The sequence below is a fragment of the Anomaloglossus baeobatrachus genome, chromosome 8 (assembly GCF_048569485.1).
Source record: "Anomaloglossus baeobatrachus isolate aAnoBae1 chromosome 8, aAnoBae1.hap1, whole genome shotgun sequence".
In the NCBI taxonomy this organism is placed as follows: Eukaryota; Metazoa; Chordata; class Amphibia; order Anura; family Aromobatidae; genus Anomaloglossus; species Anomaloglossus baeobatrachus.
Window position 1 is genome coordinate 260,465,330 of NC_134360.1, and position 23,789 is coordinate 260,489,118.

At 50.9% G+C, this 23,789-nt stretch overlaps 1 protein-coding gene across 7 annotated transcripts in view; it reads left to right on the plus strand.

Annotated features, from left to right (window-relative positions):
* Positions 1 to 23,789, plus strand: part of NPL (N-acetylneuraminate pyruvate lyase) — a 46,564-nt gene that overhangs the window by 2,017 nt on the left and 20,758 nt on the right. For 3 of the 7 annotated variants that reach the window (XM_075321232.1, XM_075321233.1, XM_075321231.1), the window contains exons 2-7: positions 1,965 to 2,049; positions 2,276 to 2,359; positions 3,928 to 4,001; positions 5,545 to 5,632; positions 7,684 to 7,741; positions 8,016 to 8,091. In XM_075321232.1, the coding sequence (XP_075177347.1) occupies positions 2,292 to 2,359; positions 3,928 to 4,001; positions 5,545 to 5,632; positions 7,684 to 7,741; positions 8,016 to 8,091 (364 nt within the window). In that variant the 5' untranslated portion in view covers positions 1,965 to 2,049; positions 2,276 to 2,291. Of the gene's footprint in view, positions 1 to 1,917; positions 2,050 to 2,081; positions 2,103 to 2,275; positions 2,360 to 3,927; positions 4,002 to 5,544; positions 5,633 to 7,683; positions 7,742 to 8,015; positions 8,092 to 23,789 lie in introns of those variants that run through there. The other 4 variants (XM_075321236.1, XM_075321235.1, XM_075321230.1 and 1 more) reach the window with 3 other exon arrangements.

Below are 23,789 nucleotides of genomic sequence, written 5' to 3' on the forward strand. Positions count from 1 at the left end.
TTGGGGTTGGGGAGGGGGGCTGCCGAGTTTGCATTGGGGTTGGGGAGGGGGGCTGCCGAGTTTGCATTGGGGTTGGGGAGGGGGGCTGCCGAGTTTGCATTGGGGTTGGGGAGGGGGGCTGCCGAGTTTGCATTGGGGTTGGGGAGGGGGGCTGCCGAGTTTGCATTGGGGTTGGGGAGGGGGGCTGCCGAGTTTGCATTGGGGTTGGGGAGGGGGGCTGCCGAGTTTGCATTGGGGTTGGGGAGGGGGGCTGCCGAGTTTGCATTGGGGTTGGGGAGGGGGGCTGCCGAGTTTGCATTGGGGTTGGGGAGGGGGGCTGCCGAGTTTGCATTGGGGTTGGGGAGGGGGGCTGCCGAGTTTGCATTGGGGTTGGGGAGGGGGGCTGCCGAGTTTGCATCGGGGTTGGGGAGGGGGGCTGCCGAGTTTGCATCGGGGTTGGGGAGGGGGGCTGCCGAGTTTGCATCGGGGTTGGGGAGGGGGGCTGCCGAGTTTGCATCGGGGTTGGGGAGGGGGGCTGCCGAGTTTGCATCGGGGTTGGGGAGGGGGGCTGCCGAGTTTGCATCGGGGGCTGCTTTTAGATTCTGAAATGTTAGTTTTGTAGATTCTGTTGCAAAATTGCTTGTTTTTACCTATATAACACGTATAAAGGGGTTGTGCATCGCCTCTCACTTCCATATAAAGAGTATTACACTGGAGCCTTGGATTACGAGTGATTGGTTCCAGGAGCTCTTAAACCAAGTTGTTATTATATCAAAGTGAATGTTTCCATAGTAAATAAATGAAACACAGACCATTCATTCCACAACCCAAAAATATTTACAGTATTTATACAAACTTTCCAGTAATGCAATATAATGCACTGTATTCATATAAATATTAGTCACTGATACAAGATACTGTGCAGAACAAAGCATAAAACATTAAGCTGCACATTAGCTTATAATAAAGTTGTTGGTGTGCGGGAGGTACAGGCAATGGGCTGTACTGGTTATCAGATGGAAAGTACAATACTGTATCCACAAATGCAAATTCATAGACATCCTCTATAGTATATACTGTACTGTGCAATGGTATATAGTATACAGTACATATGTACAGAAAGTTACCTCCAGAGCGGGTCAGAGCGCAGTGAAAGGACAGAACCGGAACCATGCACGGCGAGTATTTGCTCTTATTGCAAATATTTGCCATTTAAACCAAGTTACAATTTTTTTAACAGCTTTGCTTGTGTTTTGCAAAACGCTCTCAAACAAAGTTACTCTTAATTCAAGGTTCGTGTGTGTGTGTGTGTGTGTGTGTGTGTGTGATAAAAAAAAAAAAATATATATATATATTTTTACAAACCATGGTCCAGCAGCCAATTGGGTATTCTCTGGCCAATGATCTGGAGCCTTGTGAGCCTCCTGCTAGCCGCGGCCTCCCCAGCTCCTCTTCTGATAAAGCTGGAGATACCATTCTGCAGGACAAGGTGTGCGGGGCCCATGGTGAAGTGTGTGCTCGATTAGTGTGCGGTGAATCACTTTACTCACTATAAATATGTATGAATAGATATTTTATATATATAATTATGAAATTGGATTGTGCCACAATCTGCACAGGGACGGAGGACAATCTCTGTAGAGGCGCTAGATCACATTTTGTGCTGCACAGGCTGGAGGGTATATATTGAGGCGGTCCTCAGTCCTTGTGCTGCTTGTGGTCACAATCTGATCTCCTTGTATGGGGACACATGCACACTACAGGAAAATCTGTTGTCTTTTGATAGATTTGAACCCATGAGCCAGGTGAATGCAGAAGGGCGACTTGCCCGAGCCCTGGTGCCCTCCGCCACCTTAGAAGATACCTCGATGATACTTGGCGCATGCTCGTTGGTTCCTTTGTTATAGATTTTGCTTTCCACCTTAATAAAAATGCCAGAGCCTGTGTCTATAGTGTCACTAGTTGTATTTCTGCTGTCCCAGCAGATCTGTATCCTCTTCCTCTACATGAGCACACTGGATGTGAAGGCCACGCTCTGCTGCCCTGCACTCTGAGATTTCCTCTACACAGGCAGGTTACTCATCAGTATCATTACATTACTAGTGACCTTTGTTAGGAGCCTGGTAAGATATTTCCAGTTGTGGTTTCCCCAGTTGAATGCAGAGATTGCGCTGTAATGCCCGTGCTTTCATGTTTAGCTGCAGGGTGTGAATAGTTGTGTTGTACGCTGTCATTTTAGTGGTTCAGTTTCATCATTTTCTAAAAAAAGAACACTAATAATTTTGTTTTGTTTTAGATTCCTGAACTGAATAATGGCGTCTGATGGAAAGAGGCTGAAGGGCCTGGTAGCTGCCACCTTCACACCAATGAATCTGAACTGGTAAGGGTTAAACTCAAGTGATATTTCTCCAAGATTACACTAATTCTCTGTGAGGATGTATTCATTCATACATCAGATTGTTGCAGAAATGAATTTACATGTGTGGGTGCATGTGTACGTCTGTCATTAGTATTGATTACTTACCACTGATGACCACTGGGAACCCAGATGAGCTCGGCAGGGAGGCAGGTGAAGCGTTCTGCCCTCTATGCTGTGACCAATGTGCTACATGACCCCTAATGTTGGCAGCATGCAGCCAGAGAGAAAGAAATTATCAAAAAGGAGTGTGTTTAATGCAGATATCACCTTAGAAGGCTGCCTATGATGGCATATACTGTATATTGCAGGTACTGATCTGTAGTCATAGGTCTGAAATGGCACAAACATATTGGACCATTTGCCCGTGGCTGCGGGGGTCAGGCTGCCCGTGGCTGCGGGGGTCAGGCTGCCCGTGGCTGCGGGGGTCAGGCTGCCCGTGGCTGCGGGGGTCAGGCTGCCCGTGGCTGCGGGGGTCAGGCTGCCCGTGGCTGCGGGGGTCAGGCTGCCCGTGGCTGCGGGGGTCAGGCTGCCCGTGGCTGCGGGGGTCAGGCTGCCCGTGGCTGCGGGGGTCAGGCTGCCCGTGGCTGCGGGGGTCAGGCTGCCCGTAGCTGCGGGGGCTGGTGGGAGAGCATGTTCCGCATGAAAACGATGGACTCCTGAACACATCTAATAGCCAAGTGTTATTTTGTTTGTTCCTTTTTGGCTGTGTTCAGTGCAGGCTTGTACGTGTAAGCTGATAGAGCTGCTTTAACATCTATGGACACCTTTGCACTGACATTTGCTTCCTAAACAGTTTTCTTTAAAAAAAACGTGTGCATCTCTGGCATCTGTGTAACCTCTTCATGTAGCTGGCTGTCCTGTTGCTTCTGATATGGGTTAGACTGTACTGAGGTTTCTCTGCTCCCATCCTCTTATGTTAGTAATGGAGAACGCGGCTGCTTTCCTCAATCTGTTATTGGGAAGGGCAGATCACACGCTGTAGATAGGGAGGAAAGCGCTCACTCGGGAGGGTCTGCACGTGAATGAGTGTATAGTGATAGATGTGACCTCTGGCTGGAGGTGTAGATCGCAAGCTCTGTGCCCCGGTGTTATCAGCACCAGGGAGAGATCATCCTCTGCTGGAGACAGAGAGAGGACGAAGCAGCAGCAGTTATATGGACAATGTTACATCGGCATGTATCACTGTGACCGTCCGAGTCTGAAATTAGGAGCCTATAAAAGGTGTCTAAGAAATAAATCAAGTGTGGCGCTCCTGGGCGGCTACACCAAATCTGCAACGTCACCCTCTGCACCTTGAGGCGGCTGGTGAGGCGGCTGGTGAGGCGGCTGGTGAGGCGGCTGGTGAGGCGGCTAATGAGGAGGCTGGTGAGGAGGCTGATGAGGAGGCTGATGAGGATGAGGATGGTCTTCTCTGCTGGGAAATAATAGACCATGGAAGCATTAATGTACATAAAATACCAGCTATGCTGCTCCGCTGAAGCCATATGGACCTGTATATACTGGTTTCTATTTTTCTCCCCTCTTTATAGTGAGGTCAATCTCTCCATCATCCAGCGATATGTAGATTACTTGCTACATAAGCAGAATATTAAGAATATTTTTGGTGAGTTTGCACAATATAATGTTACACGTGTGTGAAGCGTGCCATCCGGTGACTAGAAGAGGGCGCTCAATAGGATAATGTGTGGAATGATTGCACGGAGCGCCTCCTGCTCTGGAGGATCCTTACACTGCGCCCATTGATTTTCAGGGATACAGGGAAATCGGTCATTTTTGTGCAGCCCCATCACAGGGAAAATGAGCCTCTCCCTGTCCGGTCTCTCCATGTTACAGCCAGACTATGGAGGTAGAGCGGAGGGAACGTTGCCGATTGTGTGCCTCTTGTAAGGAGCTGATCTGCAGCACAAGCAGCCGCCACCACCGATCTCTGCCGGGCGCTGCTTGTTAATGTTTACATGCGGTTAATGACAGCTGATTGTGGAGCTGTTGTGACCCCAACAATCAATATCGGTCATCAACATTATATTGATGGGAACCCGTCAGGTGCAATCTACAGAACCACGAGCGGTGCTGGTGTATACTGCTAATCCGTGCCTAACTGTCCCTGTATACACTAGCATAGATAAAGAGATCTATAGAAAAAGGATTTCTAAAGGACCTTTATGATATGCAAATGAGTGAGGGGACTAGTCACAAAAAGCTGAAATCCAGAAGTCAGACACGATGGCAGCAGAGAGGGGAGCCAGACGGGCATGCTTACATGCTAAGGGGGCCGACTAGCCAAGGGACGCTTTTGCAAATAGTCATTGTGCTCATTAGCATAGCATATATGGGATCTTTAGAAGTACTTTTTCTAAAGATCTCTTTATGCTACAGGGACTGTTAGGCCTAGGACACACGGCGAGAAAAACTGTGCAAGTGGAATGTGATAAAAAAATCGCATTCCACTCGGAGCAATATTACTCTATGGGGCAGCTCCCATGAGCGATTATTTTCTCAGCCCTAATCGGACCGAGAAAACAGTCGCCGCATGCTACGATTGTAATGTGATCCTATTCCACTCGCACCCATTCAAGTCTCTGGGGCAAGAGAAACATCGCACTGCACTCGCGTTACACCGGTGTACTGCGAGTGCAGTGCGAGAATGGCAATAGCCGGTAACGGAGGAGAGAGGGAGATAAATCCCTCCCTTTCATTCACAGTGCAGCTACCCCCCCCCCCACCCTCCCCCTCCGCAGCTGTGGACTGATCGGTCCACAGTCTCATGACCCTCACATGACACTCGGCTCCCAATGTGCTGCGAGCGTGAGCAGAGTGTCATGCGAGGACTCGCACAAATCCCCGTGTGGCCTCAGCCTTAGGCAGGGATTAGCAATTTGTACCCAGAACTGCTTGTGGTTCTATGTGCATATTGCACCTGACAGGTTCCCTTTAAGCCTCTCTCCATAGGACAAAGGCGTAAGTAGGATTAAGTGACCCCCTCCGAACACCCATGGCACATGCCCCATAGCAGTTCCCATGATATAGGGAATGGCAGTGTTGTATGTTTTCGCCTAACAGTCAGTAAGCTTGAACTTGCAGCCTATTGATCATTACAGAGCTCTATATGTAGTGTATAATTTTGCCTCATTTTGCATTTTCTACAGTGAATGGAACAACAGGAGAAGGGATGTCTCTCAGTATCCAGGAACGAAAGAGGCTGGCTGAGGAGTGGGTGAAGCACGCCAGAGGCAAGTGAGTATACACCGAGGGGGACAAAAAATGCTCTAGGGCCTTATCCAGTGACGATTAATCTAGGTGAGGTGTAATGGAGCTGCTCACCTAGTGACCCACTGATCACCCACAACTGAGGACTGAAGATATGCTGCTCTCCTGGAGATCCCGACGTGTAGGACAAGTGGTAGGAGGATAGGAGTAGCCTGTGATCTCGCCTAGTGACCCACTGGTCACCCACAACTGAGGTCTCAAGATATGCTGCTCTCCTGGAGATCCTGACGTGTAGGACAAGGTGGTAGGAGGATAGGAGTAGCCTGTGATCTCACCTAGTGACCCACTGGTCACCCACAACTGAGGTCTCAAGATATGCTGCTGTCCTGGAGATCCCGACGTGTAGGACAAGTGGTAGGAGGATAGGAGTAGTAGTCTGTGATGCAGGTAATAGAATCGAGACCTCCAGAGAACGTTTTCCGGATCGGACCGTGCGGTTTATTCTTTATACATTTCGAAGCTTGGAGAACTTCATCAGGTGAAATCTATGATTCTCCTGATCTAACAGTTGTCTCCGCTTGGCGTAGAACATTAACCACACGTGCTCCTCTCGTGACTACATTCTCTGGATTTCTGGATTCTATTGCCGGCATCGCAGACTACTACTCGCATCCTGCTACCACTTGTCCTACAGAGGCGAGTGAGTGGCACCGGCTGAGGGTAAAACCACAGCGGTATATTGTGTAGCACTGGAGAAACCTTCTTACAACCCTTCATGTGCTGACCTAATGTCCTATACTGTTCTATTAGATGTGAAGCTTTTCTTGCACTGAATGGCTCCTACATAAAACATCTTTTAACGGTAGATTTTGTAAATAAAATCAATCAAGTTTTTTTAAAATTTTCAGTCCTTTTTGAGGTAACCTGTTCTTTTGTTTGCAGCTCATTGCCATGGAGACAGACCACCGCTGCCGCACTAGCAGAATATGCACAGTGCTTACAAGTTCTTTTCTCTCGAGCTTGTAAGCGTTGTTCAGAACTGCCCAGGATCCCTGCAGAGCACTGCTCCATCATAATCCAGGTTTAAAAGCTAAACAGCAGCGGTGGTCGGTCTCCAAGGTGACGAGCTGTAAACAAGGGTTTAATATCTCAAAAGTGGCTGTAATGTGTAAGGGTGATTTTGTCTTTACAACACTATCTGACATTATCCATCTAATGAAGATCGGAATAACTCTTAAAAGAACCTGTCATTGAGTCAATCAGCCCGAAGCACTGGTAGCCGCATTGGAGAGCGGCGGAGTTATTGCGGGCAGGTTCGTTTACGCTGCAGTCTTTCAGGAAGAAACACTTTGAAAAGCCGACCGAAAATATGCGTTACAGGTGACAAGACCAAAAGGCAGGTCTCCAGACAAAGTTTTCCCACAGCGGCAATATACTTGCATGTAGGGGTTCCCACATTTTCCCCCATTCGGTATTTTCTCATGAGGTACTCCCACACCAGCTTTAAGCACCCCTCTGTCTCGCAGTATCCTCCTATGTCCAGTTTATATCGGCTTACTGAGAGCGAATACTAGCCATGTTGTATTCTATAGAGACCATCTTCTTATAACTGAATGATGTCACAGGGCTCAGCTTACACTGATGGGCGGGAAGTTTCACATTTCTATACACCCCTATGGCTCTTATTGGTGCATGGTAATTTCTTTGTGTGAGGTACTATATAAGCTGGTCACATGATGCAATAAAACAGAACCTTTCAGTACACCATAGATGGTGGGTGCTGTATTGATTTCCCCAGGCGCTTGTAAAACAAATCTTGTGAATTTGGAGTTCCAAGGGCAAAGAAGCAGAGTATTTCACTCACATTACTCACAAAAATCATTATCTGGAGACCCGCTCTTCATAGCTGTTTCTGAGATCTGGTGCTAATGCTCCAAGCTGGCACAGGCATGAGCCACACATCATAGTCTTGCGAGCCACATGTGGCCCCTGAGCCATAGGTTGGTGATCCCTGCTCTACAGGTAGTGTATATACAGTATTATATCCCGGCTCACCAACTTCTTTCCACCTCTTATAGGATGGACAATGTGATTGTACATGTTGGTTGTCTGAGCCTGGAGGACTCAAAAGATTTGGTGAGTGATCCTGATGTCTGTTACTCATTTTCACTTATATTATTGCCACCTGCATTCATTAAGAACACAAGAAGTATTGTCTGGGACTTTGATTTCTCCTCTGATTTTCTTTCACATTATCCATATAGTAGTAAGGATTTTTGTGATTCGTTTGTTGGGGAATTGTTGATAATGCAAGTGAAGAATCCTCATCAGGGCACGGTGAGAGTTGTAGTACCGCGAAAGCGATGGAGACTCGACAAAACCTCATGTGTTCCCTATTGTTCTTCATCAGGCCGGTCACGCTGCCTCCTGTGGAGCCGACGCCATCAGTGCTGTGAGCCCCTCCTTCATCAAACCGTCATGCCCAGGTACACGTCGACTATTGCTTCAGAAATTGGGGAGATTCGTGTAGAGATCGCCCAGTTTTACCCTCTATAATGTGATCGAGGCTGAGAAGTGTAAACCCTATTACCTTCTGGTTATGAGCGCAGAGCACGCCGCATGCATCAGATACGGAAGGTGTAAACCCTATTACCTTCTGGTTATGAGCGCAGAGCACGCCGCATGCATCAGATACGGAAGGTATAAACCCTATTATCTTCTGGTTATGAGTGCAGAGCACGCCGCATGCATCAGATACGGAAGGTGTAAACCCTATTATCTTCTGGTTATGAGCGCAGAGCACGGCCGCATGCATCAGATACGGAAGGTGTAAACCCTATTACCTTCTGGTTATGAGTGCAGAGCACGCCGCATGCATCAGATACGGAAGGTGTAAACCCTATTATCTTCTGGTTATGAGCGCAGAGCACGCCGCATGCATCAGATACGGAAGGTATAAACCCTATTATCTTCTGGTTATGAGTGCAGAGCACGCCGCATGCATCAGATACGGAAGGTGTAAACCCTATTATCTTCTGGTTATGAGCGCAGAGCACGGCCGCATGCATCAGATACGGAAGGTGTAAACCCTATTATCTTCTGGTTATGAGCGCAGAGCACGGCCGCATGCATCTGATACGGAAGGTGTAAACCCTATTATCTTCTGGTTATGAGCGCAGAGCACGGCCGCATGCATCAGATACGGAAGGTGTAAACCCTATTATCTTCTGGTTATGAGCGCAGAGCACGGCCGCATGCATCTGATACGGAAGGTGTAAACCCTATTATCTTCTGGTTATGAGCGCAGAGCACGGCCGCATGCATCAGATACGGAAGGTGTAAACCCTATTATCTTCTGGTTATGAGCGCAGAGCACGGCCGCATGCATCAGATACGGAAGGTATAAACCCTATTATCTTCTGGTTATGAGTGCAGAGCACGCCGCATGCATCAGATACGGAAGGTGTAAACCCTATTATCTTCTGGTTATGAGCGCAGAGCACGGCCGCATGCATCAGATATGGAAGGTGTAAACCCTATTATCTTCTGGTTATGAGCGCAGAGCACGGCCGCATGCATCAGATACGGAAGGTGTAAACCCTATTATCTTCTGGTTATGAGCGCAGAGCACGGCCGCATGCATCAGATACGGAAGGTATAAACCCTATTATCTTCTGGTTATGAGTGCAGAGCACGCCGCATGCATCAGATACGGAAGGTGTAAACCCTATTATCTTCTGGTTATGAGCGCAGAGCACGCCGCATGCATCAGATACGGAAGGTGTAAACCCTATTATCTTCTGGTTATGAGTGCAGAGCACGCCGCATGCATCAGATACGGAAGGTGTAAACCCTATTATCTTCTGGTTATGAGTGCAGAGCACGCCGCATGCATCAGATACGGAAGGTGTAAACCCTATTATCTTCTGGTTATGAGTGCAGAGCACGCCGCATGCATCAGATACGGAAGGTATAAACCCTATTATCTTCTGGTTATGAGCGCAGAGCACGCCGCATGCATCAGATACGGAAGGTGTAAACCCTATTATCTTCTGGTTATGAGCGCAGAGCACGCCGCATGCATCAGATACGGAAGGTGTAAACCCTATTATCTTCTGGTTATGAGCGCAGAGCACGGCCGCATGCATCAGATACGGAAGGTGTAAGGCTAGGGCCCCATGTTGCTTTTTACCTGCTTTTCTTTATCGTTCCTTTGGGAGACCCAGACCTTGGGTGTTTAGCTTCTGCCTCCGGAGGACACACAAAGTACTTCACTTAAAAGTGTAGCTCCTCCCTCTGAGCTTATACACCCCCTGGTAGCCAGTCCCAGCCAGTTTTTATCGCTTTGTGTTCAGGAGGTCATACATCCACACATGCATTCTAATATGATTTTTTGCTTTTTGGAAAGAGATTGAAGAAATGCGAGTCCACGTCTGGACTCCCGGCATGTCCCTTCTCACCCCACTGTGTCGGCGGTGTTGTAAGGTTGATTTTCAAGGCTGGAGCCTTACATGCCGTGCTCCTTCACCATCCCTCCTGGGCTCTGGCTTGAAGTGGGAGCCAGCACGGTCTCCATGCCTGGCAGGAGACCGGTCTCCATCCACAGCCCCTTGAGGATTCTGTTGGACCAGAGCACTCATCCCCAGGGACCTGGCCCTGCGTCTCAGCAGCGAAGTACCTGAGACGTTTATGTGTTGGGGGTCCCTGTTCTTTATTGTATGGGGAGAGTATGCTGAATGTATTTATTTTGACATTTCCGGCGGGTTCTCTAGCTTTCGCCCGTGAACCGCGCTGATGGTGCCTGCGCGTCGGCCTCGCCGCTTAAATTTAGGCCCCGGCTTTGCCGGAGGCCTAGTTTCTGTTAACTTCCCTCGCATGTCACTCATGCAAGAGGGACAGGCACGGTCCCTCCCGGCGGCCGTTTTGCACAGGGGAGGGACACTTCCCCACTGCTGGGGCGTGTTTCCTCTCCTACAGGTCTATGGCCCTCCAGTTCCCGCTCCCCTACAGGAACGCCCCCTAGTCCCGCCCCCTCTCTTCGCTCCGGCGGCCATTTCTCAGGCAGAGTTCACTCTGCGCTGGGCCTGTCTGCACTCTGCATCCCTGCTGAGGTGCTGTGCTTTAGGGGTCCGGGCTTCGGGATCTGGAGGGCACACAACTCCGCTTCCAGCGGTCTGGTAAGCCACAGCCGGTCTCCGATTGTGGACCTCTGTATATTCTCCCTGGGGTTCATTCTCTTGCAAAGCCCCCACTCCAGCAGCATGTCTCACACAAGGAGCAAGACTCCAAAGCTTTATTCTGTATGCACTGCATGTAAGCTCCTGCTGCCTGAGCCGAGCACCTGTCCACGTTGTGACGTTTGCTCTAACTTGGGGTGCCACAGCCTGAAGTCTCACCCCCAGTGGTCTCTCAGGCTGCTCCTGCACCTGTGGCTGAACCCCCGGCCTGGGTAGAGTCCTTTTCTAGGTCCATATCCCAGTCATTTGCTGAGTCCATGGGACTTTTGTCCAGGACTTTGATGCATATGCATCAGCCCTCCTCACAGGGTGCCTCTAATACTCTTGCCAGAGGACTCCTATCCTCGGACCTCCGTCCATCAGAGCTCACGGAGGATTCATCATCTGATCCCAGACCCCGTCCTTCTAAGAGAAGTCGCAGGGTTTCCTCCCCCTCATCATCCCGCGGCTCTGTCTCAAGAGCTGACTCTCTAGATGAGGAGGATGCTCTCACTGGGGGCTCGGAGGCTAACTCCATGTATCCCATCGATTTCTCTGAGGGTGACTCAGATCTTAGTGACTTGATTGCTTCTATTAATTCTGTGCTGGATCTCAATCCGCCAGTGTCAGAGGAGCAACCCTCTTTGGCAGAAAAACATCAGTTTATCTCGCCTAAGAGAGTGAAGAGTGTGTTCTTTAACCACTCCAGTTTTCAGACCGCTGTGACCAAACCCAGGGCCTGTTCTGACAAACGCTTTCCAAAGCGTGGTACTGATGACCGGTTTCCATTTCCACCTGAGGTGGTCAAGGAGTGGTCTCACTCCCCAAAGGTAGACCCTCCGGTGTCTAGGCTATCAGCCCGGACCGTTGTGTCGGTGGCTGACGGCACCTCACTTAAGGATTCCACTGACCGTCAGACTGACCTTCTGGCCAAATCTGTGTATGAAGCTGCGGGGGCCGCGTTTTCCCCGTCTTTTGCAGCAGTGTGGGCTCTCAAAGCCATCTCTGCTTCTCTGGAGGAGATGCATTCCCTCACCAAGGAATCTATGCCTGAGATGGTTACCTTAATTGCTCAGGCTTCAGCCTTTTCATCTTATGCCATGTCTGCCATGCTAGAGGCTTCTCACCGCACTGCGCACTTCAGCTAATTCCCTCGTTATCCGCAGGATCTTGTGACTTCGAGAGTGGAAGGCAGATGCTTCTTCCAAGAAGTTTCTTGCTGGGCTCCCCTTTGCTGGTTCCCGGCTGTTCGGAGAACAGCTGGATGAAATTATTAAGGAAGCTACTGGCGGGGAAGAGTACTTCCATGCCACAAACTAAGACCAGGAAACTTGCCCAGGGTAGGAATCAATCAAGGTTTCGTTCCTTTCGTTCCTCCAACCGGTCATCCTCTAAGCCCTCCGCCTCGTCCGCTAACTCAGCTAAGGATCAGAAATCCAACTGGCGCCCAAAAGCACGTCCGCAGAAGTCCGCGGGAGGTTCTGCCACTACGGCAGCCTCCTCATGACTCTCTGCCCGCTCCAGCCATGTCCTTAGTCGGTGGCAGGCTCTCCCACTTTGGCGACGCTTGGTTAAAACAAGTCTCCGATCAGTGGGTGAGAGATATCATATCTCACGGCTACAGGATAGAATTCTCTTCCAGCCCGCCAAACAGATTTTTTTTCTTTCAACTCCCCCCTGCTCCAAGGCCGCCGCCTTCTCACAGGCCGTGGCAACCTTGCAGGCCAACGGAGTAATTGTCCCAGTTCCCACTTGGGAATGGTTCAGAGGTTTTTACTCAAACCTCTTCTTGTTCCCAAAAAGGACGGTACCTTCCGGCCCATCCTAGATCTCAAGCTTCTCAACAAGCATGTTCGGGTGCGGCATTTTCGCATGGAGTCTCTGCGATCAGTCATTGCCTCTATGACCCAAGGGGATTTCCTGGCGTCCATCGACATCAGAGATGCCTATCTACATGTGCCAATCGCAGTTTCACACCAGTGTTGGTTACGTTTTGCCATAGGAGAGGATCATTTCCAATTCGTGGCTCTCCCGTTCGGGTTAGCCACGGCCCCTCGGGTATTCACCAAGGTCATCGCGGCAGTGATTGCGGTCCTGCACCTCCAGGGGTTGGCAGTGCTTCCTTACCTGGACGACCTTCTGGTCAAGGCGCCATCCAGCGCAGACTGTCAGCGGAGTGTCTCGCTCACTCTCGCCACTCTAGCCCAATTCGGGTGGATTGTCAATCTTCCCAAATCCACTCTGACTCCGACCCAGAGTCTCACGTACCTAGGGATGCAGTTCGAGACTTTGCCGGCACTTGTGAAGTTGCCCTTAATCAAACAGCAGTCTCTCCAGCTAGCGGTGCGCTCTCTGCTGCGGCCCCGCCGTTATACCCTCAGGCGCCTGATGCAGGTGCTGGGTCAAATGGTGGCGTCCATGGAGGCGGTTCCCTTTGCCCAGTTCCATCTGCGCCCCCTGCAGCTGGACATTCTCCGCTGTTGGGACAAGCGGCCTTCCTCCTTACAGAGGTTAGTGGCTCTGTCGCCACGGACCAGGAGCTCTCTTCAGTGGTGGCTTCGCCCCCTCTTCCTGTCACAAGGGCGCTCCTTCCTGGCCCCGTCCTGGGTGATTCTCACCACGGATGCCAGTCTATCCGGCTGGGGAGCGGTATATCTCCACCACAGAGCACAGGGCACTTGGACTCCGTCCGAGTCAGCCCTTTCAATCAATGTGCTGGAAACCAGAGCTGTGTTTCTAGCTCTCCTAGCTTTTCACCATCTGTTGGCGGGCAGGGTCATTCGAGTCCAGTCAGACAACGCAACAGCGGTTGCCTACATCAATCACCAAGGCGAGACACGCAGCCGCCTGGCAATGATGGGGGTACAACGCATCCTTCAATGGGCGGAGGACTCCAAGTCCACCATATCCGCAGTCCATTCCAGGCGTGGAAAACTGGGAGGCAGATTATCTCAGCCGTCAATGCGTGGACTGTGGCGAGTGGTCCCTGCACCCGGCAGTGTTTCAGTCAATCTGCCGCAAATGGGGCACTCCGGACGTGGACCTAATGGCATCCCGTCACGACAACAAGGTTCTGGTTTACGTGGCTCGCTCCCACAATCCTCAGGCCTTCGCCGCGGATGCTCTGGTTCAAGACTGGTCCCAGTTTCGTCTGTCCTACGTGTTTCCCCCTCTAGCTCTCTTGCCCAGAGTCCTGCGCAAGATCAGAATGGAGGGCCGTCGAGTCGTCCTCATTGCACCGGACTGGCCCAGGCGAGCTTAGTATCCGGACCTGCTCCAACTGTCCGTAGAGATGCCGTGGCATCTTCCGGACCATCCAGACCTACTCTCGCAAGGTCCGTTTTTCCCGCCCGAATTCTGCGGCCCTCAAATTGACGGCGTGGCTCTTGAGTCCTGGATTTTGACGGCTTCTGGTATTCCTCCTGAAGTCATCTCCACTATGACTCGGGCCCGTAAGTCTTCCTCCGCTAAGATCTATCACAGGACTTGGAAAATGTTCCTGTCCTGGTGTCGCTCTTCCGGCAATTCTCCTTGGCCATTCTCGTTGCCGACCCTTCTGTCTTTTTTACAGTCCGGTCTGCAGCTAGGACTGTCCCTCAACTCTCTCAAGGGACAAGTCTCAGCTCTGTTAGTACTGTTCCAGCGGCGTCTCGCTCGGCTGGCTCAGGTCCGCACCTTCATGCAAGGTGCGTCTCACATCATTCCGCCTTATCGGCGGCCCTTGGATCCCTGGGACCTTAACTTGGTCCTCACGGTATTGCAGAAACCCCCTTTCGAGCCCCTTAGGGAGGTTTCTTTGTATCGTCTTTCTCAGAAAGTGGCCTTTCTAGTTGCCATAACTTCTCTCAGGAGAGTCTCTGATTTGGCTGCGCTCTCCTCGGAGTCGCCTTTTTTAATTTTTCACCAGAACAAGGTGGTACTCCGTCCGACTCCGGACTTTCTTCCTAAGGTGGTCTCGCCCTTCCACCTTAACCAGGACATTTCTTTACCTTCCTTCTGTCCGGCCCCTGTTCATCGCTTTGATAAAGCGCTGCATACTCTAGATCTGGTGCGTGCTCTCCGGATTTATGTGTCTCGCACCGCTGCGCTTAGGCGGTGCACCTCTTTTTGTGCTAACCACAGGGCGGCGCAAGGGTCTCCCTTCTTCTAAGCCGACCTTGGCCCGCTGGATTAGATCGACCATTTCGGACGCCTACCAGAGTACTCAGGTGCCTCCCCCGCCGGGGATCAAAGCACACTCGACCAGAGCTGTCGGTGCCTCTTGGGCTTTTAGGCACCAGGCTACGGCTCAACTAGTCTGTCAGGCTGCCACTTGGACTAGCCTGCATACCTTCTCGAAGCACTACCAAGTGCATGCTCATGCTTCGGCAGATGCGAGCTTGGGCAGACGCACCCTTCAGGCGGCTGTCGCCCACTTGTGAAGTTAGGCTCCGCCTACTTCTTAGTTTTTCTGTTTATTCCCACCCAGGGACTGCTTTGGAACGTCCCATGGTCTGGGTCTCCCAAAGGAACGATAAAGAAAAAGAGAATTTCTTTGTCGCTCCATTGGGAGACCCAGCCAATTGGGTGTATAGCTATTGCCTCTGGAGGCCACACAAAGTATTACACTTAAAAGTGTAAGGCCCCTCCCCTTCTGGCTATACACCCCCAGTGGGATCACTGGCTCACCAGTTTTGTGCTTTGTGCGAAGGAGGCAACACATCCACGCATAGCTCCACTTTTTAGTCAGCAGCAGCTGCTGACTATGTCGGATGGAAGAAAAGAGGACACATATAGTGTCCCCAGCATGCTCCCTTCTCACCCCACTGTATGTCGGAGGTGTTTGTAAGGTTGAGGTACCCATTGCGGGTACGGCGGCAGGAGCCCACATGCTGATTCCTTCCCCATCCCTTTTTACAGGGCTCTGGGTGAAGTGGGATTTACCGGTCTCCAGGCACTGAGACCGTGCTCCATCTACAGCCCCTGGAGAAGATGCTGGATGGAGCGGAGTACATCAGGGACATGGCCCTGCTTCCTCAAGGTACTCTGTGTCCCCGTGCATTTGGCGCTCACACCGCAGCATGCTGGGTGTTGTAGTGCGCCGGGGGACATCAGCGCTGCGGCGCCTGTGCCATGGCCTCATTCAGCTTTGCTGAAGCAGGCTCACTTATGGGAATTGGTCGCGCCGGCCGCTGGGACTGCGGCGCGGCTGGCACTTGTAGTGCGCCGGGGACTTCAGCGCGGCCTGCGCTTTTACGGCGGCCGCGCTGATAACTAGAGTCCCCGGCTTTTGCGGCCTGCTTCCGTTCGTTCCCGCCCCCAGACCTGCCAGTCAGGAGAGGGGCGGGACGCTGGCCACTTCCAGGAATCGGTCGCGCCGGCCGCTGGCAGCGGCGCGGCTGGCACTTGTGGTGCGCCGGGGACTTCAGCGCGGCCCGCGCTTTTACGGCGGCCGCGCTGATAACTCGAGTCCCCGGCTTTTGCGGCCTGCTTTAGTTCGTTCCCGCCCCCAGACCTGCCAGTCAGGAGAGGGGCGGGACGCTGGCCACTTCTAGGGCGGTCGCGCCGGCCGCTGGGACTGCGGCGCGGCTGGCACTTGTGATGCGCCGGGGACTTCAGCGCGGCCCGCGCTTTTACGGCGGCCGCGCTGTTAACTCGAGTCCCCGGCTTCTGGGCCTAGTCTCCCTTCGTTTCCGCCCACAGCCCTGACAGTCAGGGTAGGGGCGTGACGCTGCATAGAGCAGAGCTGAGAGCTGGAGTATGTTTTGCATACTCCACCCCTCTCACTGTGTGCACTGTGAATCCGGATTCCCGCACTTTCTCAGGCACGCCCACGGCTTCCTTCTCTACAAGGACACCGGCAGCCATTAGTGTCAGTTTCTGTACGATACAGAGACAAGTGTGGAAGACCCTGGCATTCTGATAGTCACACAATGGCTGTAACAGGCGTTAAGCAGCACCTGTGGTGCTAACCCCACTAGTGCAGAAGTGCACTTATAGATATGCTTGTATATATACATTGCACTGTTTGGTCGCACGTTGTATATACCCTCCTGGATTATGCGGAGGAGTTATCAGCATATTCTCTGTGTAAAACAAAGGTGCAGAACCACATGTTTTTCTATACAGCTGGTACAGCATGTACGGCTATACGGCCGGCAGGTACATAGACTCCCATTGTATGCACTAATGGCCAGGGGATGAGGACGGTGTCTGCAGTATTTACTGACAGTTTTTCTGAGACTATGGCTATGATACTAGAAGCCTAGCAGTCCGGACATGTCTCTCACAATATGGGCACTGTTGAATCATTGATCCATGGCCCCCCTCAGTGTGAATAACTAACAGCTCCGGGAATGTCACACGCATCCCAGAGTCACGGCTCTGCACGGACGTCAGTCCCAGACAGCCTAAGTGGGCTCGCTATGAGCGGCCTCGGTTTCATCAGGGTCCTAACAGAAGGACTCGCTGTGTAATGAGGCGGAAGTAGCGGCTCAGGATTCTGATCCTGAGACCGCTCTCAATCTGGATACACCTGATTGTGACGCCATAGTAAATAATCTTATAGCGTCCATCTATAGAATGTGGGTTATTTCTCACAGCTCCTCCAGTGGAGGAGTCAGCTTCACGTATTTTTCTGGACCACTCTGCCTTCAGAGAGGCAGTCCAGGAACACCACGCTTATCCAGATATGCGCTTCTCCAAACGGCTTAGGATACACGTTATCCCTGTCCCCTGACTTGGTCAAGGACTGGACCCAATGTCCCGAGCGGCATCCTCCAATCTCCAGGCTTGTAGCTAGATCCATAGTTGCAGTGGGAGATGGAACTGCAAACTCAAAGATGCCACTGACAGACAGATGGATCTCTGGTCGAAAGCCATCTATGAGGCTGTCGGCGCACCGTTGGCTCCGGCATTCTCTCCCTTGGGGCACTCCAAGCTATTTCAGCTTGTCTTACACAGATTGACACGGTTACACGTACATCTGTGCCGCAGGTGGCATCCTTAACCTCTCAAATGTCTGCATTTGTTTCTTACGCGATTCAGGTTGTCCTGGACTCTGCGAACCGTGCGGCGGTAGCCTCCGCTACTCCGTGTTTTTAAGCAGAGCCTGGTCTGCTCGTTAAGTGAATGGAAGGCAGATTCTGCTTCCAAAAAAGGTTGCCTAACCAGTTGCCTTTTTCTGCTGACCGACTGTTTGGTGAGCGTTGGATGTAACCATCAAACAGTCCAGGGGTAAGGATTCATCCTTTCCTCAGCCCGGACACAACAAACCCCAACAGAGCAAGAGGCAGTCGGGGTTTTCGGCCTTTTCGAGGCTCGGGCAGGCCCATTTTTCCTCGTCCAATGTGGACTCAAAAGGATCAGAGGAGCTAAGATTCTTAGCGGGCTCAGTCTCGCCCAAAAAAGCGACAGTCTGAAAACCCGCTTCCAAGGCGGCTTCCTCATGACTTGCGGCCTCGGTCGGTAGCAGGCTCTCCCGCCTTGGCGATATTTAGCTGCCATAGGTCAATGACCATTGAGTGTGAGACATTCTGTCTCACGGGTACAGGATAGAGCTCACTTCTCGTCCTCCAACTCGATTCTTCAGAATTTCTCCACCTCCCGGCCGGGCCGCTGCTCTTCTGCAAACAGGGTGCACTCTATAGGCAGAAAGAGTGATGACCCCCGTTCCTCTTCAGGAACAAGGTCACGGTTTTTACCCCAAATTCTTTGCGGTACCTATAACAACGGGCCGTTCCGTCCCGTTCTGGATCTAAAAATGCTCAGCAAGCTCGTGGACACCAGGCGGTTCAGGATGGAATCCCTCCGCCATGTCATCGCCTCAAGGTCCCAAGGATATTTCCTAGCATCATTAGGCATCAAGGATGCTTATCCACACGTGCCGATTGATCCAGAGCACTAGCGTTTCTACGCTTCGTTATAGGAGACGAACACCCTCTGTTCGTAGCTCTACCTTCCGGCTAGCGACAGTCCAACTGGTCTTCGCCAAGGTCAGGGCAGCAGTAGTCACAGTCCTGCACTCTCAGGGTCACTCTGTGGTCCCGTATTTAGACGATCTACTTGTCAAGGCACTCTCTTAGGAAACATGCCAACACTGCCCGAACGTTGCGCTGGAGACTCTCTAGAGTTTTGGGTGGATCATCAACTTTTTAAAGTCAGATCCGACCCCGACCCTATCGATAACATATCTAGGCATAGAGTTTCTTACTCTCTCAGCGATAGTGAAGCTGCCGCTAGACAAACAGCATTCACTACGGGCTGCAAGCTCTTCTTTAAGAACCAGTCGCACACATTGAGACGCCTCATGCACTTCCTACGTAAGATGGTAGCAATGGAGGCAGTTCCTTTCGCGCAGTTTTACTGCGTCCACTACAATGGGACATTCTCCGCCAATGGGACGAGGAGTCGACGTCCCTCAACAGAGTCGTCGTTCTTTCTCAGGCGGCCAAGGAATCTCTACGGTGGTGGCTTCTTCTCACCTCTTGGTCAAAAAGAAGGTCCTTCCTATCCCCGTCCTGGGCGATAGTTACGACAGACGCGAGTCTATCAGGGTGGGGAGCAGTTTTTCTCCACTACAGCGCTCAGGGTACGTGGACTCAGCAAGAGTCCACTCTTCAGATCAATGTTCTTGAACACAGAGCAGTGTATCTTGCCCTACAATCCTTCCAACAGCGGCTGGAAAGCAAGCATATCCGACTTCAGTCGGACAGCTCCACAGCGGTGGCATACATCAACCACCAAGGAAGAACGCGCAACCGGCAAGCCTTCCAGGAAGTCCGGCAGGTTCTGATGTGGGTGGAAGACACGGCATCCACCATATCCACAATTCACATCCCAAGTGTGGAAACTAGGAAGCTGACTTCCTAAGTCGCTGAGGTGTGGCCGAAAGAGTATGGTCTCCTCACCCGGACGGGTTTCAGGAGATCTGGCGCCGCTGACAGAGGCCGGACGTCGATCTAATGGCGTCACGGCACAACAACAATGTGCCAGCTTCATGGCACGGTTTCACAATCATCGAGCTCTGGCGGCAAACGCATTAGTTCAGCATTGGTCGCAGTTCCAGCTACCTTAGGTGCCACCTCTGGCATTGTTGCCCAGAGTACTGCGCTAGATCAAGACCGACTGCGGCCGCGCCATCCTCGTCGCTACAAATTGGCCGAGGATGTTGTGGTACTCGGTTCTGTGGTGCCTCACGGTAGGCTAACCGGGGGCACTACCAGACCAATCAGACTGGCTGTCTCAAGGGCCATTCTTCCATTTGAATTCTACGGCCCTCAACCGGATGGTGTGGCATTGAGTCCTGGAACCTAGTGTCGTCAGGATTACCTCAGGACTTGGTTGCCACCATGAGACAGGCTAGCATACCAACGTCCGCCAAGATTGACCACAGGACGTGGAAGATGTTCTTATCTCGGTGCTCGGCGCAGGGTGTTTCTCCCTGGCCGGTTGCATCGTCTATGTTTCCTTCCTTCCTGCAATCTAGGTAGGAAAATGGGTTGTCGCTCAGTTCCCTTTAGGGACAAGTCTCAGCGCTATCTGTATTTTTTCAGAAACGACGACTTCCTCAGGTACGCACGTTCCTACGGGGAGTTTGTCTTCTCAGCACTCCGTACAAGCGGCCGTTAGAGCCCTGAGATCTGAACAAGGTTCTAATTGCTCTCCAGATGCCGCCTTTCGAGCCTTTGAAGGATGTCTCCCTTCCCGTTTTTCACGGGAAGTGGCCTTCTAGTAACGGTCTCGTCTCTTAGGAGAGTTTCCGAGCTAGCAACGCTCTCATACAAACTCCCTTCCTGGTCCTTCACCAGGACAGGGTAGTTCTGCGTCCGGTTCCGGAATTTCTCCCTAAGGTGGTATCCCATTTTCATATCAATCAGGATATCACCTCACCTTCTTTGTGTCCTCGTCCAGTCCATCAATTTCAGAAAGATTTGCATCTGTTGGTTCTGGTGAGAGCACTCAGGTTCTACTTCCCGCATGGCGCTCCTGCGCCACCCGGATGCACTCTTTGTCCTTGTCGCTGGTCGGCGTAAACAGTCGCAAGCTTCCAGATCCACCCTTGCTCGGGGGCTCGAGGAACCAATTCTTGAAACCTACAGTTCTACTGGGCTTCTGGTTCTCTCAAGGCCGAAGGCCCATTCTACCAGAGCCGTGGGTGCATCCTGGGCATTACGGCACCAGGCTACGGCTCAGCAGGTGTGTCAGGCACCCACCTGGTCGAGTCTACTTACTTTTACCAAGCATTATCAGATGCATACCTACGCTTCGGCAGACGCCAGCCTAGGTAGATAAGTCATTCAGGCGGCGGTTGGCCACCTGTAGGAGAGGGCCGTTTGACGGCCCTATCATGAGGTATTCTTTTACCCACCCAGGGATTGCTTTTGGACATCCCAATTGTCTGGGTCTCCCAATGGAGCGACAAAGAAGAAGGGAATTTTGTTTACTTACCGTAAATTCCTTTTCTTCTAGCTCCAATTGGGAGACCCAGCACCCGCCCTGTTTTCTCGGGGTTTTTCTGTTTTTTCGGGTACACATGTTGTTCATGTGGTATGGTTCAGTTCTCCGATGTTTCCTCGGATTGAATTGGTCTTTAAACCAGTTATTGGCTTTCCTCCTTCTTGCTTTGGCACTAAAACTGGTGAGCCAGTGATCCCACTGGGGGTGTATAGCCAGAAGGGGAGGGGCCTTACACTTTTAAGTGTAATACTTTGTGTGGCCTCCAGAGGCAATAGCTATACACCCAATTGGCTGGGTCTCCCAATTGGAGCTAGAAGAAAAGGAATTTACGGTAAGTAAACAAAATTCCCTTCTTTGTTACCGTAAATTCTTTTTCTTATAGTTCCGTATTGGGAGACCCAGCACCCTCCCTGTTGCCTGTTGGCAATTTTCTTGTTCCGTGTGTTATCACCGGCTGTTGTCAAGACAGAGGCTCCGGTTGTTCCGGCTCTTGCTCTGTTCTACTTGTGGGTGGCTATTCTCCTTCAGCTTTTGCACTAAACTGGCTGGGACTGGCTCACCAGGGGGTGTATAAGCTCAGAGGGAGGTACTTTGTGTGTCCTTTGGAGGCAGAAGCTAAACACCCATGGTCTGGGTCTCCCAATACTATAAGAAAAAGAATTTACGGTAAGTAACAAAATTCTCTTTTTGCTGCTTTTTCAACTGCAGCGTTTAATGCCAAAATGGATGTGTTCTGCTTTTCAAGCCTAGTCTATGGGAATTTGGGTTTCTTGTCTGCACTATGCAGTTCAAACTGCAGCCTTTTTGTGGCAGAAATTTTGGCAAAAACTCAGCTTTGCAGTGCAAAATCCAAATGGCAAAAACAATTGACATGTTGCTTCTTTGAAAAGCTGAGTTTTTGCCCAAATTTCTGCCACAAAAAGGCTGCCGTTTGGCCTGCATAGTGCGGACAAGAAACTCAAATTCCCATAGACTAGGCTTGAAAAGCAGAACACATCCATTTTGGCATTTAAACGCTGCAGTTGAAAAAGCAGCAAAAAAGCAACGTGGACACAAAGCGAAAAACCTCCCCTGCTTATTGGTAATTGGGGCAGAAGCGTCATCCCTGCGCTTGCGCCACTTATTTGAGTAAAGATTTGAGAGGTGATCACATGGAAGTCGTATTCCAGATGGGCTGAGTTACCACTGAATTTTCCCAAACACTAGAGGACGCTGCAGACCCTTCTCCACTAATTACCCCACACGACAGGGTCCTGTAATGTGTGCGGCTGTATGGAGAGTTTAGAAAGGGGCTTATACTGGCTATAGCGTGGTGGGAAGAGTTTCAGGGGATCTTTCAGAGCGAACCAAAGTGTTTATATGGTCGTGTGACTTTATGAACAATGTAATCCTCACCTCACATATACAATGGAAAAAGCTGAATGGAAAAACATTCAGTTCCCCGGCTCACTGTAGTCCCCATTCAGTCCTGTTAGGAGAGCACGGAAGGTGGAGGTTACCGGCCATATAGAAAAACGTTTGTGGAATCAAGCGCAGTCCTGAAGTAATCCTTTAAAACATTTTTTTATAAATCCATAAAATACAAAATGGGACATCCTAGCAAAATTAAATCGCAGCAACGCGTTTCCACAATGTGTCTTAGTCATGGTCTGACCAAGGATTCCTTCAGGACCGCGCTGGATTTTACATATAGAGAATTGCGGTTTTAATTCACATACAAATAAGGCTTGAATGCTGTGGGCGTGAGCAGAGCACTTGCCACGTATCTGCCTCCAGGGCTCTATGGCCGCCCACTTCCACCTTCCTTTGCTTGATTGACAGCTCACGGTCTTTACTGCGGTGTTGCTGGTTGGGGGTGAGCGCAGAGTAGAACAGTGAACTGAGAAGTGCTCCGATCACGCCTAGAGCACTTATTTAGAGATGAGTAGACCCAAGGAAGATGGGTTTGGGACCTGAACTTGACCTGAACTCCAATGGAAGTTCTTCATTTGGTTATTCTGGGTCTTTGTTCACATGCAGCCAAAAAGATAATTTCCGGGGGCAGATGGGTGGGATTTTTTTCCTTTTGGGTGACATTATCTGCCAGAGATCAGCATAAATCGTGTGAGGAATGTGGTTTCTTTTGACAGATTCCCTTCTAAAGGGATAACGTTTGGAAGCTTAGTGACAGGTTCCCTTTTAAAAAGTTGTCGTTGGGTTCAGCAGTCGGCCTGCAAGCTTCAATTTTAGTTTCTTCCTAAAAAAAAAAAAACAAAAACAAACAAACCCCTCAGAATATGTTTCCAATAATAACTTTATAAATAAAACGAGTAGCGCCCTGGAGTGCTGCAGTATGGCCAATACAAGTTCACAGGGTACAGGTGTCTCCCCTGTCCGTGCTGTGCAGGCTTAGCACAGCTCCAGTGTAGGCGTATGGCCAATATTACAAGTTCACAGGGTACAGGTGTCTCCCCTGTCCGTGCTGTGCAGGCTTAGCACAGCTCCAGTGTAGGCGTATGGCCAATATTACAAGTTCATAGGGTACAAGCTCC